Below are 19,020 nucleotides of genomic sequence, written 5' to 3'. Positions count from 1 at the left end.
GAGCAGCTACGCTCGAGAGTGCAGCTGCACCACTGTAAGCTCTCTAGTGTAGACATAGCCTATTACCTGAGCTGGGAACTGGCAAAAGATCTTCCCCTGATGAAAGAGGAACCTAGTCTTGTATTAATAGGGCTCATAGAAATTCAGCGGGTGAGTCATCTTGGGATGACACCACTTGAACTGGAGGCAGAGCCTAGTTCAGTGTATTGAAACACTTCTGCTATCTACAGCAGCAACCCCCTGGAGTCCTGTTGGTTTCTGCAAGACAAACCCAAGAAAGAAACCAACAGGACTCCACTGGCCATCACATACAGTCCCCAGCTAAAGCCCCTCCAATGCATCATCAGGGATCTACAACCCATCCTGGACAATGATCCCACACTTTCACAGGCCTTGGGTGGCAGGCCAGTCCTCGCCCACAGACAACCTGCCAACCTGAAGCATATTCTCACCAGTAACTGCACACCACACCATAGTAACTCTAGCTCAGGAACCAATCCATGCAACAAACCTCGATGCCAACTCTGCCCACATATCTACACCAGCGACACCATCACAGGACCTAACCAGATCAGCCACACCATCACCAGTTCATTCACCTGCACATCCACCAATGTAATATATGCCATCATATGCCAGCAATGCCCCTCTGCTATGTACATCGGCCAAACTGGACAGTCTCTAAGGAAAAGGATAAATGGACACAAATCAGATATTAGGAATGGCAATATACAAAAACCTGTAGGAGAACACTTCAACCTCCCTGGCCACACAATAGCAGATCTTAAGGTGGCCATCCTCCAGCAAAAAAACTTTAGGACCAGACTTCTAAGGCCTGGTCTACACTAGGACCTTAAATCGAATTTAGCAGCGTTAATTCGAACTAATCGCTCAACCGTCCACACCAGGAAGCCATTTAATTCGAACTAGGGGGCTCCTTAGTTCGAATTTGGTACTCCACCCCGACAGGTGGAGTAACGCTAAATTCGCACTTGCTAGCTCGAATTAGGCTAGGTGTGGATGCAAATCGAACTTAGTAGCTCCGGGAGCTATCCCACACTGCACCACTCTGTTGACGCTCTGGACAGCAGTCCGAGCTTGGATTCTCTGGCCAGCCACACAGGAAATGACCCGCGAAAATTTGAATTCATTTTCCTGTCTGGGCACTTTGAATCTGACGTCCTGGTTGGACATCGGGGCGAGCTCCGCAGCACCTGCAACGATGCAGAGCTCTCCAGCAGAGGAGTCAGCCCAATGGAAGAATAGAAAGAGATCCCCAGCATGGACAGACCGGGAAGTCCAGGATCTGATCGCTGTGTGGGGCGAGGAGTCTGTGCTGTCGGAGCTGCGCTCCAAGAAGCGTAATGCAAAGACCTTCGAGAAGGTCTCCCAAGCCATGACACAGAAAGGATACAGCCGGGATGCAATGCAGTGCCGCGTGAAAGTCAAGGACCTGAGGCAAGGCTATCAAAAAGTCAGAGCGGCAAACGGACGCTCCGGAGCACAGCCCCAGACATGCCGCTTCTACGAGGCACTGCATGCCATTCTCGGTGGGTCTGCCACCACTGTCCCACCAGTGACCGTGGACTCAGAGGATGGCATAGTGAACCAGGACAGTTCCTACTCGATGTTTGCCGATGGGGAAGACGGCGAAGGGTCCGTGGAGGAAGGCGTAGGCGACAGCGAACACAATGCCGCTTTCCCTGACAGCCAGGATCTCTTCCTCACCCTCACAGAGATCAACTACCAACCCTCCCCGGCCGTTAACCCGGACTCTGAGTCAGGGGAAGGATCAGGCGGTAAGTCGTATAAACAAGAAAACATTTATTTGTACGAAAACATGTATACAAAAAATAGAAATTCTATATCTAAATACTATATCTAAAAGTTTTTAACGGGAAACTATACGAACAGTAGGTCCACACAGATTGGGATGGAACAATAGTCCTCCAGGGACAATTCCACAAATGCGTCAGAAAGTTCCTCAAATACCCTCCGCAGGAGGTTTCTAGGAAGAGGTGCCTTATTTGGTCCTCCGGTGAAGCACACTCTTCCACGCCACGACATCCGTAGGTACAGGGGAACCATCGCCTCAACCAGCATGGCCGCGTAGGGTCCCGGTCGGTGAAGTGCTTCCCTTAACATCCTGTCTTTCTGTAGTTGAGAGACCCGCCTCAGGGTAATCTCGTTCATGAAGTGCTGCATCTAATTAGGGCAATTAGCGAATAGTTACTGTTCTTAATGGTTTACTTATACTTTGCATAACAAAGCCCCTCGCTTAACAGCCACGTGCTGTAGGCCACAGAGGAAAAGCATACATTGATCTTTCCCCTGCAGTGTCGGGAGTGGCTGGAAAAGGGTCATAGTATCTGATTTCCAGATTGCCTTTAGCAGGAGGGCACAGCTATCCGTTAACTGATAAGCATAATCTACTGTAAGGCTTACCAGGACTGTCTGCTAGACGGATTCAGCTATCTCTCCCGACTTGTCCGCTCTCCTGTGCAATGCCAATCAGAGCGTAGCCCAAAATGTCGTGCTTGTCTTGAGACCACGTGAGACTTGTTGCCCGGTACGGTCTTGTTCATAGAAATTGACTAGACGGTGTTCACTGTTCGCAAAAATGTATCTGTTCAAGGAAATCACTAACTTTCCCCATCACACAGCTTCGGCTCTTTCCCGGACTGCCCCGGCATCCCCCTCGCAGAGACTGGCAATGATTAGACGGCGAAAGAAGAAGACTAGGGACGAGATGTTCGCTGAACTGATGGCCTGCTCCCGAGCAGAGGCTGCAGAGCAGAAACACTGGAGGGAGACCCTATGTGAGCAGCATTGCACACTCATGGAACATGAGGATAGGTGGCGGCAGGAAGACCAGCAGACCACCCAAACGCTGCTTGGTCTCATGAGGGAGCAAACGGACACGCTTCGTCGCCTTGTTGATGTCCTGCAGGACCGTAGGCTGGAGGACAGAGCCCCCCTGCAGTGTATCTGCAATCGCCCTCCCCCGCCAAGAAGTCCTGCCCCCCGCTCACCCAAAAGTACAAGATGGAGGGGCGGTAGGGGCCGTGAGAACTGTCACTGAACCAGAACAGAGCGACCATGTACCCCGCACTTCTCACGTTAGAAATTTGTAGAAGTGCTTCCCTTATAGGCTCAGCCAGTCCCAAATCCAAGTTTCATCCCCCCACTGTTTATTAGATTAATAAAAGATGTTTGCTGTTAATCACTGTTTCGGTCATGTCTTTCCTGACAGAGGATTTTTCGGTGTATGGGGTGGACAGGGGTTTCATACTTGCACAGTATAGCCTACAGTACCAGGGTACAGAATTGGGGAAAGGATCAACTGCAGGGCACACACACACTGCAGTCAGTAGGCACCAGGGTCATTCTGTGTTGTGTATGCTGCCCCTGGTCATTCCGTAATGTGTATGCTTGTCCAGGGTCCTAGCGCCTGCCACGCCATTAATGTAAAGGCAGGCTGCCCTTTCCATGCACTTCCAACGGATCAACGAGCCTATCCGCTGCCCTGAGCCCCAACAAGAGCCCTCATCCACGGACAGATACTCACCCTTCTCCCACACCCATCGCCCCTTCCCACGCAGAAACCCGCAGCCCACTGCCGTCATCCAAACCCCTATGCAGAGAAGGCACCACTCGCCCCTTCCTGCAAACCCTCCCCTTCATGCAGAACCACTTTCAGCCGTCCCCCACCCCAGAGACCTATGTAGGAGCAGGAGGATGTCAGTCCTCTATGGAGGAAGCGGTCTGTACGTCAGTGCACACCGTGCCCAGCACAGTATGCGTCCATGTTTCAACACCAGAACAGAAATGCAAAGTAAAACAAAGATTTATTAATAATGAGTGTAACAATTACTTTGCTTTAAAACGTGCTTTGGAAGTGGGTGAAACTTGGAGAACGCGGCATGTAGCCGCAGATCGAAATCGACACAAACAGACACAGGTCCAGGGTCAGTTTCTCTTGAAAGCAAGTGGAGAGTCATAGGTTACCCTGATCTCCGAGGAAACTTGCTTTCAAAGCCTCCCGGATACACAGCGCTTCCCGCTGGGATATTCTCTCAGCACGGGTGTCTGGCTGAGCGTAAACTGCAGCCAGGCGATTTGCCTCAACCTCCCATCCGGCCAAAAAGGTCTCGCCCTTGCTCTCACACAGATTGTGCAGCACACAGCAAGCAGCAATAACTACGGGGATATTCTTTTCGCTGATGTCCGAGAGAGTCAGTAAGCTCCGCCATCTCCCCTTGAGATGTCCGAAAGCACACTCCACCACCATTCTGCACTTGCTCAGCCGGTAGTTGAAGAGTTCCTTCTCTCTGTCCAAGGCGCCTGTATAGGGCTTCATGAGCCAGGGCATTAGCGGGTAGGCTGGGTCCCCGAGGATCACTGTAGGCATCTGCACATCCCCAACCGTTATTTTGTGGTCCGGGAAGAAAGTACCTGCCTGGAGGAGTTTAAAGAGACCAGAGCTCCTGAACACACGCGCGTCATGAACCTTGCCCGCCCACCTGACGTTGATGTAGGTAAAACGTCCCCTATGGTCCACCAGTCCTTGCAGCACCATGGAAAAGTAGCCCTTTCGGTTAATGTACTCGCTGGCCTGGTGGGCTGGTGCCAGGATAGGGATGTGAGTCCCATCTATAGCCCCACCGCAGTTTGGGAATCCCATCACGGCGAAGCCGTCTATGATGACCTGAATGTTTCCCAGGTTCACTACCTTTGAGAGCAGTTGCTCAACGATTGCGTGGGCTACTTGAATCACAGCAACCCCCACGGTAGATTTGCCCATGCCAAACTGGTTCGCTACTGACCGGTAGCTGTCTGGCGTTGCAAGTTTCCAGAGGGCTATGGCCACTCGCTTCTGCACACTCAGGGCTGCTCGCATCCGGGTGTCCTGGCGCTTCAGGGCAGGGGCCAGCAAGTCACACAGTTCAAGGAAAGTGCCCTTACGCATCCTGAAGTTTCGCAGCCACTGTGATTCGTCCCAGACCTGCAGCACTATGCGGTCCCACCAGTCCGTGCTTGTTTCCCGGGCCCAGAATCGCCGTTCCACACCATGAACTTGACCCATTGCCACCATGATCTCCACTGCGCGGCGTACCCTGCTTTCTGAGAGGTCTGCGCCACTCTCCTCACCGCGCTGCCGGAGCCTCCTCGCACGATTTCTCAGCAGCTGACTGTGGAAGAGGTGGACGATAAGGTGCGAGGAGTTGACAACGGCCATAAGTGCAGCGATGATCGCAGCGGGCTCCATGCTCGCAGTGCTGTGGCGTACGCGCTGAAACTGACAAGACAAGGGCGCGAACAGATTTCCCGCCGGCGCTTTCAGGGAGTGAGGGCGGTTGTGAGTGACGGTTGAATGATGACAGTTACCCAAAACCACCCTCGACACATTTTTCCCCCAGCAGGCATTGCGAGCTCTACCCAGCATTCCAATGGGCAGCGGGGACTGCGGGAACTGTGGGATAGGTTCCCACAGTGCCCCGCTTCCAAAGTCGACGCTGGCCCCGTTACTGTGGACTCAGAAATTCGAATTAGTGTATTTACTGTGGATACACAAATTCGACTTCGTAAGGTCGAATCCACAAATTCGACTTAATTGGATTCGAAATAGTCTGGTAGTGTAGACAAGGCCTAAGAGAAACTGCTGAGCTTCAGTTCATTTGCAAATTTGACACCATCAGTTTAGGATTAAACAAAGACTGTGAATGGCTTGCCAACTACAGAACCAGTTTCTCCTCCCTTGGTTTTCACACCTCAACTGCTAGAACAGGGCCTCATCCTCCCTGATTGACCTAACCTTGTTATCTCTAGCTTGCTTCTTGCTTGCTTATATTTACCTGCCCCTGGAAATTTCCACTCTTGCATCCGACGAAATGGGCATTCACCCACGAAAGCTCATGCTGCAAAACGTCTGTTAGTCTATAAGGTGCCACAGGATTCTTTGCTGCTTTTACAGAACCAGACTAACACGGCTACCTCTCTGATACTAAACAAAACTATGTTCTTATAGATGCAAAATAAAATCACCGCTTCTGAGGTATGGATTATTAACAAAAAAAATGGCAATTCCAAATAATTTGACATAAAACTCTACCCTAAGCCCTTTTATCAGGTTTAGCTTGCCCCATGGTTACTCTATCCAACTTAAGGCTTCTTCCTCCATTTTGGCTGCACTTAGGGGCCAATATTTTCAAACTTTAGAACTTACAATTAGGCACCTAAGTCCATATTTGAACAAAAATGCTGAGCTCCTGCAGGCCCCATTGGCTTTGTAAAAGGAAGGGCTGCAGAGCACCTCTGACAATTAGTCCACTTATATGTAGTTGTCTAAATATTAGGGCTGGTTGGAAAATGGGTTTTTGTTTTCCATGGAAAATGTAAATGAAAAAATCATTTTTAGTTGAAACTTTGGTGGAAAATTTCAAATTTTCATTGAAAAAAGTTTTTGTTTTTGTTTTCTTTTTGGTTTGAGACATTTTCGTTTTCTGGTGGGAAAAAAAATGAGAATTTTTGAGGAAAGACACTTTCCTCAAAGATGTTTGTTTAATTGAAAACCAAACTTCCAGTTGAAAAAATGTTGTGATGGGAAATTTTAGACCCTTCCGATTAAATATGGACTTCGGGGGCCTAACTTTAGGCACTCAAATTTCAAAAATTTGGCCCAAGTTTCATTCCTCAGATCCCTTATCCCAAATCTTAGCCTCTCCTTGCCCAATGCTACTCCCATTTCTTTAATTACCCCAGTGGGGTGACAAGCCAGCTGCACCCCTGAATGATCAAAATCCACTTAACTCTTCCAAGCAGAGTCATCATATGCTATCACAGTGTGGTTTTCAGGCAAACACTACCAGTTCTATATTAAAAACTTCATGTTATTCACAGACAGAACCTTCTGTTTGTTTAGTTAAATCTTGCTTTCTTGCTTTTTTTCTCCCCAGTAAATCTGGAAGTCTCTATTTTGGGATTTAGCATTTTCTCAGCCATGTCTGTACAAATTAAATCTAACAATAATTGACAAAGAAAGGCTATATCCTATGCTAAATGTCAATTATTTGCATAATGCGGAGGGTGCAGGGAATAAGGTTACCCCTTTCTTTGGATGTTGCTGAATATAAGTTTTAAAGCAAGGTTTCGAGATTACTAGAATGTTCATTATGTTTCACGCAGATAATTTTGTATGGGTGTTTATGTTGCTGTTGTTTTAATTGCAGGGACTATGCAGAATCTAGAGCTGAACTGTTATCCTTCTCTCGGCTACAGTTCACTGGATCCAGGACAGAGACTGAAAACCTCCTTTTTGACTCTTCTTATTTTAAAGCTAAAGTAGAGGTACTGTATGCAACCCATGTGTAAATAAGGGGTGGATAACTGGAGCTTGCATTTGAAAGGCCTGATCCTGCAAAGACTTGCACACGTGAGTCATTTTGCTTATTTGACCAGTTCCTGCTATGCAGACAGTTCAATAGGAACTACTCAAGTGATTCATGTGCAGAGGTCTCTGGAGAAACAGGTCTTAAAACAATGCATTTAAGGGATGCACTAATAAAATCAATGATGTTAGAAGCACAGCTTTGTGAGCATTATAATTTCCAGGCTTGAGGAGCCTTTGGGAAAGCTCTCCAAATCTGTGAGATTTAGTCGAGTCTGTGCTCCTTACTGAAAATAAACCCCCCAACCCCTAGAGACTGAAGAATAAATGTAGAATGAGAGTCTTCCAAACTACCTCAACTTGACTAGACGATACTTCTGTTTCTGAAAAACCTCTATTCTGCTCAGTGTAAAGCCTCTAAAAATTAAAGGTGACCTGCAGAAAAAAGTAATTCATTACACTGACCTCACTAATATGTATCAAATGTTTCTACCAACCACTGTCAGTGGGTGGATAGTGGCCATTCATGCAGGCCCTGATTCACCAAAGCATGTAAGTATATGTTTAACTTTAAGCGTGGAGTAGTTCCATCAACAGCCATTGGGATGGGATTCATTCTTCCCGGCAGAATTGCTACCCTTTGAGGTTGAGATATTTCAAAGAACCTAAGAGAGTTAGGCACTAAAATTCCATGAAGAACTGAGCACCTAGTCTGATACCTAACTTTGATTAGTGACCAATACCTGATGCTTCTGAGGAAGGCACATTCCACACCCCACCTATTAGCAGGTAAATATGCTGCACCAGGCCACCGGTGCTATGCTTTATCATAAGAAGAAAATTCCCTTCTCAGCCCTAAGAAGCAACTAGCTCATGCCTTAAAGAACAAGGGCTGATTTCTGACCTAGCTCGCACATATGTAAACTTAAATTATGTACCTCACTGGTCTCCCAGACACAATGGATTGCACAGGGTGATTAGTATCCATAACTAATTGACTGGGGTTTGCTCTTCCCTTTCTCTTCTATCAGACAACTATCAGTCATGAGGCGCAGGCCATCCTCTCAGGGCCACCAGAAAACCGAACCTCTGAAGGCATCAAGCTGGTAAGGTTTGAGAAAGCTGAGTTGTTGATGCAAGTGATGTGGGCCCCTGTGCTTCTAACTATTGATATGATTTCCCAAAGTACCGGGGTTGTTTGGATCCAGGCCAAAATAGAAAGAGTCAGTTCCTCAGATGCTGTAAATTGCCATAGCGCCGTTGACTTCCATGGAGTTACTTCAGTTTATACCACTTGGCTCAAGGCACTGATCTGGCTTTGAATTTCTCCCCAGTTTTGGGGTGGTTCAGCTCTGAGGGGCTTTGATTTGGTGAAAACACTGCAAATAAAAAGAGAGAGAGAGAGAGAGAGATTGAAAATATCATTGGCAGAGAGCAGACTAGAAGCAGCTGTCTCAGGCAGACTTATTCCGTTCAGATCAAACACGGAGCTGTGGATGTTTGGAAATAACTCACTTTACTGTATATTTAACTTCAAGCTTTCCATTTGTTTGGAGGCAATCAGAGATTTGTGCTCAAACAAAGCTATTCTCACACAGTTTTTATTCATGAAGCACAATATTCATGAGGCACCACTATTGAACTGTCAGTATAGCAGACATGCCTGGATGTAAATGGAGTTGTTTTCAGAATGCAGCTCCCTTTATGAACCTAAATGTGTTCACAGAGAAAAACGTTGAAAACAAGCCACAGTACTGTGTGTGGTAGCCTTTAAACTATGGGGTGTGGTAACTGTTACACTACAGGATACTTCTGAGTTGCACTTGCCATAATGGACTCTGATGTCTGCCACATACAATCTCCAGGAGAGCAGTTCTGTTCTGAGATTTGGAGCTTTCCTTCTTCTAAATAGTCTATAGAGATCTTCTATACTCAATAAGAGAAACACAAAAGGGTATAATTTTTGCCCTATCATCTTCACATTTCCTTCTAACCTGACTTGTTCTTTTCTTTTTTATTCCTCCTTAACTGACTGCTTATTTTCAGGCAAATGCACATCCAGGTTTTACTTCTAGCATTTAAATCTCTAAATAATGTAGTAGCGCACCTGTTGGGCTATCTATGGCCTCATGTCCCACCATAGCTAGTAAGATCAATTGCAGTTGTGAGGCAAGCCCACAGCTATACCAGAGCTGCTCACTCAGCTGCCCTTCCAACAGAGCTGCAGTGAGTCACCACTCAGGCATGCAGCAACACTCCAGTTGAACTAACTCATCCCACAGTGACTCAGCCTTCAGGCATGTGGTAGCAGCCTATCCTGGAGCTGAGCCTGGGTCAGATCATAGAATATCAGAGTTGGAAGGGACCTCAGAAGGTCAGCTAGTCCAACCCCCTTCTCAAAGCAGGACCAATCCCCAGGTTTTTTTTTGCTCTCTCCAGATCCCTGAATGGCCCCCTCAAGGACTGAACTCACAACCCTGGGTTTAGCAGGCCAATGCTCAAACCACTGAGCTATCCCTCCCCCAAGGGCTCAGGTATTTCCCCACTGTGTCAGAACTGCAGACTAGGAGCCAGTGCCTGACAGCAGTGGGGATATAAGATGATAGACTATAACTATTCGAGTTGGAATTTGGCCAAGACATTGTGTTAGCACCTGAACTTTTGTGAAGAATATCTTTGGATCTTAGCACTAACTCCTGACAGGCGGGGCACTTTGGGCCTCACCCTCCAAGGCGCTGGCCAATATTAAGGACATATTTGGCATCCTCAACTTCCACCAACTTCAGCACTTTGCATTGCGTCATCCATGGGGTCTCAGCCTGGAGGACATGAGCACTCTATACTTCCCTTATTGCTAAATAGGAAGGAGTGTCAGAGAGAGGCTGAGTAGATGGTAGCAGGGGTCCCAGGAAGGGTGGTAGTTATCCCAGTACAGAAAAGAAGATCTTGGTATGGAAAAAGTTAAGAACTATTGATCTAGGCCAAGATTTCCAAATATGACTGATGATTTTAATTGCCTCAATTTTTGGAAGCCTAGCTTGAGATCCAATAGACAGGCTTGAATTTTCATTAAGTTCAGAGCACCTGTCCTCTGAAAATTTAGGCCCATTTTCAGTGTTTCAAGTTGGTTATCCGAAGACTGACACACCCAAAATCACTAGTCATGTTTGAAAAGCTTGGCCATGCTTCTTAAAAACCACAATCATGGTTTTATGTCTCTTACTACTATATCAAAATCCAGAGGTGAAATGTGAAAAGTCAGAATTTGTGAACAAAAAATTGTATTATTGTTACTGAAAACTTAAAATGGTCATTTTTTGTTTTCATGCCTTCTTCCATTATAAAAGATTCTATAGCATTGGACAGTCATGGTCCACAATCCTGTATTAACATCACTGTAAGGTATAGCATTTACAACTGACTATAGAATACTGTGTTTTTGTTTTGTTTTAATAATGGTTGTAAGTACTGTAAATATGATTGTGAGTCCAGTAATATCCACAACCATCGGCAGAAGGCTTTTCATCCCTCTCATGGAAATGAAGCTTCCTAGGACCCCACAGGAACTGTTCAACACCTTATGGGAACTGGCTTTAAGGACCATCATTGCCCTGTATCCCTCTTTCTGACAACTAGGCTGGGGGAAGGGGACTGTAAGTCAGATAGAAGCATCTCCTGAGCTATAACCCTGGAACACGGGGCCTCCATGCCAGGTTTAGAGTTAGGGTGGCCAGTTCTGCACTGACTTTGAAGCAGCCTCAGTGCATGGGGGGGTCCTGGGCAGGGTGAAGGTGGGGTGGAGCATAAGAGGGAGAGTTTAGATCATAGACAGGAGGAAGCAAGGCTGGAATTTTCCCATGCCCCACTGATTATAGGCTGCCCTTGCCTCCACCAAAGCTGCACCAGCCCCCACAACTCCCAAATAGCTGTAACCCACCTCCCACTTGGTCCCTGAACTAGCACTAGTGCTGGCCAGATTAATTTCTGTGCCTTAAAGCCTTGTAATTTCTTCTCTTTAAGGCCTGATCTTGTGAAGTGCTGAGCACCTCCGATGAGGTGCTGAATACTCTTGACTCCCTCTGAGTGCACCTTGCAGGATCAAACCTTCAGGTGATATTGGTTCACACAGGCAAAACTGCATCTGTTTGCACACATCAGTTCCTTGTTGACTCCCAGGAGAACAATCACACTCACCATTGCTCTTCGCCTTCTCCCACAACCTCAGGGCTAGTTTATCTGAACAGTGCAATTTGTTGAATCCCACTCTCTCTATTTCTTTCCCCAATTGTAGGCCATGCTGTCTTTGAAGGCAACAGTCAGCACTTTCTCTGAATACCCAGTCCACATCCAGGAAAAACTGGCTCAGATGGGTTGGTATGAATGGTAAGTTTGCTGTGATGCCACTGGAGATGAAAGTAAATGTATGGCAATTCCCATTGACTTCAGTGGGTGCTGAGGAAACATAATTGATGGCAGAATTTCATCTCGAATATGCAAAAGATTAAGGGAAAACAGGCAGAGACGCAGAAACAGGAATCAAGGAGCAGTAGTATATAAAGGAATAGGCAGTCATTGAAAATTGATGGAGATTAAAACAAAGGAGGCAAGTGCTGTGAAATTAACGAAGTATACACGAGTTAAAATAATTAATTGAATGACTCTGAACCCTCACGGTCTAGACTGCACATGAGCTAGTTCTAACTATGTAACAATGTGCTCTCATTGCTGTTACTTTTGTTCTTTCCTTCCTATTATCTGGTATGTCTCGTCACATCTCCTCTTAAATTAGGCCCCAATTCTGCAACTGGATCTGCGCTGGCGGATATTTTTTTTCCAGTCAGCGGGTTTCCGAATGGGTGCTACGGGTTGCCCATGCAGACCCGATTGCAGGATTTGGGCCTTAGATCATAACCTCTTCAGGCCAGGGACCAGGTCTTCCTGTGTGTTTACAGAGAACCAAAACAACTGGATCTTGATTCTGACCTGGGACTTTGGACACTACCTCAACACAAATAACACCATCATCATCATCAATAATAATCTAGCAATAATGTGTCTACCAAACCTTAGGACTGATTGAAGATGGTTGTAAACCATAACATTTAGCTCAAACTTAAACCCTTCTCCCTAGCTTTCAGTGTATTCGGTTTCAATGTTGCCAGCTCTCATGATTTTGTCACAAGTCTCATGTTATTTGGTATTTTCTTAAAGCTCAGGCCCCAGATTTCATTATAAAGTTTTTGCCTGGAGCTGGAACGGAGCCGGAGCACAGCTCCAAAGCCCTGTTTAGAAATCTCACATTGGTACCTTCTTTACATTTTGTGAAATCTGAGGTGAAAGTGTTCTTAAAATGAACAACATGTGTTGGGTCATCATCCCAGAGTGCCATGAATATGGCAGAATGTGGGTAAAATAGAGCAGGGGATATACAATTCCCCCCCAAGAAGTTCAGTCACAAATTTAATTAATGCATTATTTTTTTAACAAGTGTCATCAGCATGGAAGCATGTCCTCTGTAATGTTGGCCAAAGCATGAAGGGTCATACAAATGTTTAGCATATCTGGCATGGAAATACCTTGCAATGCTGGCTACAAAAGTGCCATGCAAATGCCTGTTCTCACTTTCTGTTGACATTGTAAATAAGAAGCGGGCAGCATTATCTCCTGTAAATGTAAACAAACTTGTTTGTCTTAGCGATTGGCTGAACAAGAAGTAGAACTGAATAGACTTGTAGCCTCTGAAGTTTTACATTATTTTCTTTTTGAGTACAGTTATGTAACAAAAAAAAATCTACATTTGTAGGTTGCACTCTCAGGACAAAGAGATTGCACTACAGTACTTGTATGAGATTAATTGAAAAATACTATTTCTTCTGTTTATCATTTTTACAGTGCAAATATTTGCAATCAAAATATACACTTTGATTTCAATTGCAACACAGAATACAATATATATATGAAAATGTAGAAAAAGATCCAAAATATTTAATAAATTTAAATTGGTAGTCTCGTGTTTCACAGTGCAATTAAAACTGCGGTTAATCGCAATTAATTTCTTAAATCACAATTAATTTTTTTGAGTTAACTGCAATTAATTGACAGCCTCATAAAGAACCCAAAGTTTCTAGCTCTCATTGTTGTGGAGTTAAGCCTACAAATATGACTCAAGTGCACCCTACAGACTGAGAAGGAGGAAAGGCTGGATGAGAGGCAGGATGATCTAGTGGTTAAAGCGCTAAACTGGAACTTGAGACCCAGGTTTAATTTCCTCCTCCACCACAGGCTGGCTATGTGACCTTGGGCAAGTCACTGAGTCTCTGTATCTTAGTTCCCCATCTGTAATGGGGATGTTAGCATGGCCCCTGGCGTTGTGAGTACAAAACATTTTAGCTTGTGAGGTGCTCACATACGATGGTGACTGGGGTAGAGGGGCATCTATGTCCCTTGGATAGAATCAGCTATAAGTCCCTAATTATTATTTTTTAGGATCTCACAATTTTCAAGCCAATATCATGATTTTTCTGGCGCCTGGCTCATGATTTTTGAATACTCAGGACTAATAATACTGCAGTTTGGAACCCACTTCCAGTCAGTACCTGTCTTTCTAAAAGACCCACAGCATAAGAACATAAGAACATAAGAACGGCCGTACCGGGTCAGACCAAAGGTCCATCTAGCCCAGTATCTGTCTACCGACAGTGGCCAATGCCAGGTGCCCCAGAGGGAGTGAACCTAACAGGCAATGATCAAGTGATCTCTCTCCTGCCATCCATCTCCATCCTCTGATGAACAGAGGCTAGGGACACCATTCTTACCCATCCTAGCTAATAGCCATTTATGGACTTAGCCACCATGAATTTATCCAGTCCCCTTTTAAACATTGTTATAGTCCTAGCACAAACCGGCTCCTGTGGAGAATATCCTCTTTTTTATTTCATTATATTTATTTCATTATAAAATGTGTCAGCCCTTTGTCATTTGCTCATTTATGGGCCTAAAGGTGACTACTTAATATTTTGTCATTAAATGTTGTGCCGTCTCTTCCATCGATATTGTTTCTTTCCTTCTTATTTGTCACTCCAGTGAAGCAGAGTGGAATGAGCTATTTAGCCATATAATAAAGTAACAATGAATGAGGCAAGAGGAGTGCTGAGCTGGTGCTATTATTTCAACAAAATCCATTCAGTGATTGCTTTCTCTTTTGGAGAGCTTTGCGCTATTATTTCACAAAATGACACTGTGAATATAATTGCTTTGATTCAGAGCACTGGAATCTTACAGGTAACAAATTACCCTGCCCCCCCAGTGAATAATAATTCAATTATTCAGTGGGCTTATAACAGTTCAAAATAGCCTATTCTCATTTCACAAACATCATATTTACTGCTGGAAATAAACCGTTTCTGCAAAGTGAAATATTGGATCTATATATCTTAGCTCCTATAAGCTTACAAATGGATGAACACGTAACTACATGCCTTGGTATTTTTAATAATAGAGGGACTGCACAGATGCTGAGATGCTTGGTAGTCCATTTCCTTGATTCATATGTAGGCTGCCTATTTACTACCTGGTGCTGTTGTTTAAATCGAGATTTTAAAATTAAACTCAAGCTGTGATTTTTCATATAGCAAACCAGGTTCTAATCTCAATTGCGCCACCATCCAGGCAGATCCACTGAGGACACTGGAATTACACCTAACTCAGGGTGATGAATTACACCAGTGAAATTGGATTCAGAATCTTGCCAAGTAGCTAAAGAAACATCAGCTGGGTATGAAGCTCCTCCCACTTACCCTGGTATAAATCAGGGGTTAACACCATGTAAGTCAATATAGCACAAAACTGGTATAAGTGAGGGGAGAATTCGATCCAGTGTGATGAAAGCTAAGCTCAAAATTGGACATTCAGGGTGACATTTTCAAAGATATTTTAGGTGCCTAAAGATGCAGATGGGGACTTAGGTCTAGAGCCACAAAAGAATGTAGGTGCCCAGTTACCACTTTGAGAACTTAAGTCCAAAATTTAGATCCTCAAAACCCTTGTTCAGGTGTCACCTAACTCTGTAGGTGTCTAAAGTTCCTAGATTCCTAAATTTCCATTGATAAATCCCCCTGGGCACCTAAATGTATGCCAGTGGGCCAGAGGCACGGTCTTTCTCAGTTGCAGGGGGATGCTCAACCCCTGCTCTGCCCTAGGTCCCGCCCCCACTCCACCCCTTCCCCCAAATCCCCCAACCCACCCCATTCCGCTCCTCCTGCAAGCGCATTCTGCCCTCAATCCTCCCACTCCCGCCCCAGCACCTCCTGCACGATGCTGAACAGCTGATCCACAGCATGCTGGAGGTGCTGGGATGGAGGGGGAGGAGCTGATCGGCAGGGCTGCCAGCGGGCGGGAGGTGCCAAGGGGAGGAGGAGGAGCTGATCGGCAGGGCTGCCAGCGGGCGGGAGGTGCCAAGGGGAGGAGGAGGAGCTGATCGGCAGGGCTGCCAGTTGGTGCTGAGCACCCAATATTTTTTTTCAGCTTGGTGGTGTAACAACTTCAGCAGGAGAGAGCAAGTCTCACCCCAGAATAGCCTATAGGCCAGTGGCTAGGGGTGCTCACAGAGGAGGTGAGAGACCTTGGTTCGAGTCCCTGCTCCAAATCAGGGAGAGTGCGTATTTGAGCCTGTCTCTCTAACCTCCTGGGTGAGTGCTCTGACTACGGGGCTATAAAGTATAAGGCAGGACACATCCTCCTCCACACTTTTTTGTGAGAAAGGATTGACCTGGCTTAGGCATCCTAACTTCATGACAAGGTTCACAGCTGTGAATCCCGAGTGCAGTTAGGTGCTTAACTCCCTCTGGGGAATGGAGCTTAGGCCACAACCCTCTTCTCAGCATTTTCTCTTGGCTAGCCTACGTGGCTCCCTGCTCAGCTTACTGGCTTTTGTGAAACTCTTTCTTAGGTGCTTGACTCTCCCCAGGCATTGTATAGGGAGCCAGGGCACCAAACTCAGGGTGATGAATTCCACTAGGAGGCAGGGTGCCTAAAAGTTAGGCTCAGCATCACAATGCCTAACAGAGGCACTGACTTTACAATGTGCTGGGGTGTGCTCGACCCCTGCTCTGCCCCAGGCCCCATCCCTGCCCTTCCTCTTCCACCCTGTCCCCCGAGCAGGCCCTGTTCCCTTTGAAGATCCAGCCTCTAATGGGATTTTCAAAAGCACCTAGGCTCCTAACTCCCATAGGAGTTAAGGCACCTAAATGCCTTTAAAAAAATCTGGCTTGAAGTATTAAATCACTTTTGAAAATGGGACTTATGCTCCTAAATCACTTAGGTATGCTTGCTTTTGAAAACATTAGTCTGGTGATGCTGACACAAGTACAGTATATAACTTTATAACTTGCTGTAACAGAGTCTAGGAAAGTTTACTTCCATTGGCACCAAAGACTTGCATTAACTGGCCACAAGAGATAACTACAATAAGGCTAGGGATGAATGCCTTTAAAGGAAGATGAGAAAAAATGAAAAAAGGAGGAAATTAAGCTCTATATCTACAAGTTTGATATCAAAAGACTCAATTTTGCTCTCCAATATTCAGAGACACATCTCCATAAGTCTCAGAAAATCCACTTGAGCGTGTGCATGCACAAGCATAATAGATTTTTCTAGGTATGTGGAAATACAAGCCCACATGCTATCGAGTAGAATCAAGCCCCAAAAGTTTTTGACCTGATTTTCAGAGGAAATGAGCTCCCAGTGACATCAGCAACAGTTGTGGTGCTCATCAGCTCTGAAAATCAGGCCATTTAATTTCTAATACTCCCACCATGATACTAATACTTTGTTATACACTAATTTACAGGCAAGGCACTCTACAAACCTTAATGAAATTCCACAAGTGAAGTATAAAGTAGGTAATTTTATCCCCATTTTACAAAGGGGTAAACTGAGGTCCAGAGAAGTCACTTGACTTGTTTATTGCCATGTGACTAGTTGGCTGCAGAGAAGGGACTAGAGAACCCAGAAGTTCTAATCCCTGTCCCCTTTACCAGGGCCTGTTTTAAATCAATGGGACTATTCACGTGCTTAAAGTTAAGCATGAGGGTAAGTCTTTTCAGAATTGGTGTCTATTCTTGTACTAAGAGTTATGATATTGTTCTGTTGTTGCAATTCTCTGCTTATTGTAGATACATTTAACCAGTATATTCACCGCTGAATCAAGTCCTAGTTCCATTAAAGTTTATGGCAAAACTCTCATTTGAATTCAGTCTATGTATGTATAGAAACTTACAGATGTTAGTGTATATATATATTCACATACACACACACACACACAGTTTTATGGATTTATCCTCAACCAGCATAAAACAAGGCATTTAACTGTGACAATACCTGTTACAGAGCCTGCAAGGTTTGCCAGGATGATAAAGCAGTATGTGACAGTCGTTCTTATCAGCTTTTCCTCATGATCAAAGAAAATAACCCTCTGACTGGTGTGATGGAGATGACCTAAATTCCACTTCTAGTGAGAACTGTCAGGTCTCACGCAAATGGATCTAGGATTTAGAATTAAGTATTTACAAAGACACCTCACCTGACAGCATATTGTACGTTTAACTGCATTCTAAATATTTCCTTTCACAGCGAAGAGTGGGCTTTTGATCCCTTGTAACTGAGAAGATGAATTTAGAGCAGAACACCCGTACCCCAGATGAAAATTCATAAATGAGTATATTATAACCAAATACAAATAAATTCTGATGAAGACCTTAAAATCACAACTCTCTGCCTTTTCTGAGCCATTATGGGGGTGTAAGGTGTATTGCAGATCAGTACTGTAATAGCTCCGTCTGTATTTCAAACAGGTCTGTTTTTAAAAAGAAGCATAAAGGTTTGACTGCCATTTAAACCATATTAATTTTATAACTGCCAAACTTGGAGAAAAATGGAATGTGATGAGGGACTAGAGTTGTATTTTGCACTGCATGGTTCATATACAACAAATCAGGAGGCATATCAGGGGTAAAGGAAGAGTTAAAAGAAACACATTAATACAGAAAACGGTGGCCCTTATCCTGAGCTCCTTCTTCATACAAAACTCCTGTTGGTGTCACCCAATGGTCTGCCTGTCTTTCTTCTATCTAGCTGTTTATTCCATGCTCTAGGCTTTTAACAAGCATAGGTTGGAATTTTCAAAGGAATCTAAAGGAGTTATTTGGGGTAAGATTTTCAAAGGTTCCAACTGACTTAGGAGCCTAATTCCGCTTGACGTTTAATGAGACTTAGGATCCTAAGTCCAGATCCTCAAAGATCTTTTCGCGTCTAACTCCCATGGAATTAGGTACCTACACACCTGTGAGGATCTGGGCCCTAGGTGCCTCAATTCCTTAGGAAATTGGACTTAGGGGCCTAAGTCACTTAGAAGATTTTGAAAATTTTATCCTAGGATGCTCAAATCCCACTGAATTTCAATGAGATTTGGGTACCTAACTCCCTTAGTCTCCTTTGAAAATCCCATACTTAATGTATAAACAATAGAATTTCTATTGTCATAATAATAATGTAATGGTATGATAGGCATCCCAAGGTGCCCCATAAATGCCACCATAACAGTAATAACCACAATCACCCTTTGGGCCTCAACCCAA

At 44.9% G+C, this 19,020-nt stretch overlaps 1 protein-coding gene across 1 annotated transcript in view; it reads left to right on the top strand.

Annotated features, from left to right (window-relative positions):
- Positions 1 to 19,020, top strand: part of LOC123358237 (cGMP-dependent protein kinase-like) — an 86,565-nt gene that overhangs the window by 25,919 nt on the left and 41,626 nt on the right. The window contains exons 3-5 of the mRNA XM_045000903.1: positions 7,230 to 7,347; positions 8,419 to 8,493; positions 11,679 to 11,770. Coding sequence (XP_044856838.1) covers positions 7,230 to 7,347; positions 8,419 to 8,493; positions 11,679 to 11,770 — 285 coding nt within the window. The remainder of the gene's footprint in view (positions 1 to 7,229; positions 7,348 to 8,418; positions 8,494 to 11,678; positions 11,771 to 19,020) is intronic.

This window comes from Mauremys mutica, chromosome 1 (assembly GCF_020497125.1).
Source record: "Mauremys mutica isolate MM-2020 ecotype Southern chromosome 1, ASM2049712v1, whole genome shotgun sequence".
Taxonomy (NCBI): Eukaryota; Metazoa; Chordata; order Testudines; family Geoemydidae; genus Mauremys; species Mauremys mutica.
The sequence above is the reverse complement of the archived record's forward strand: the minus strand, read 5'-3'. Positions and strand labels throughout refer to the sequence as shown.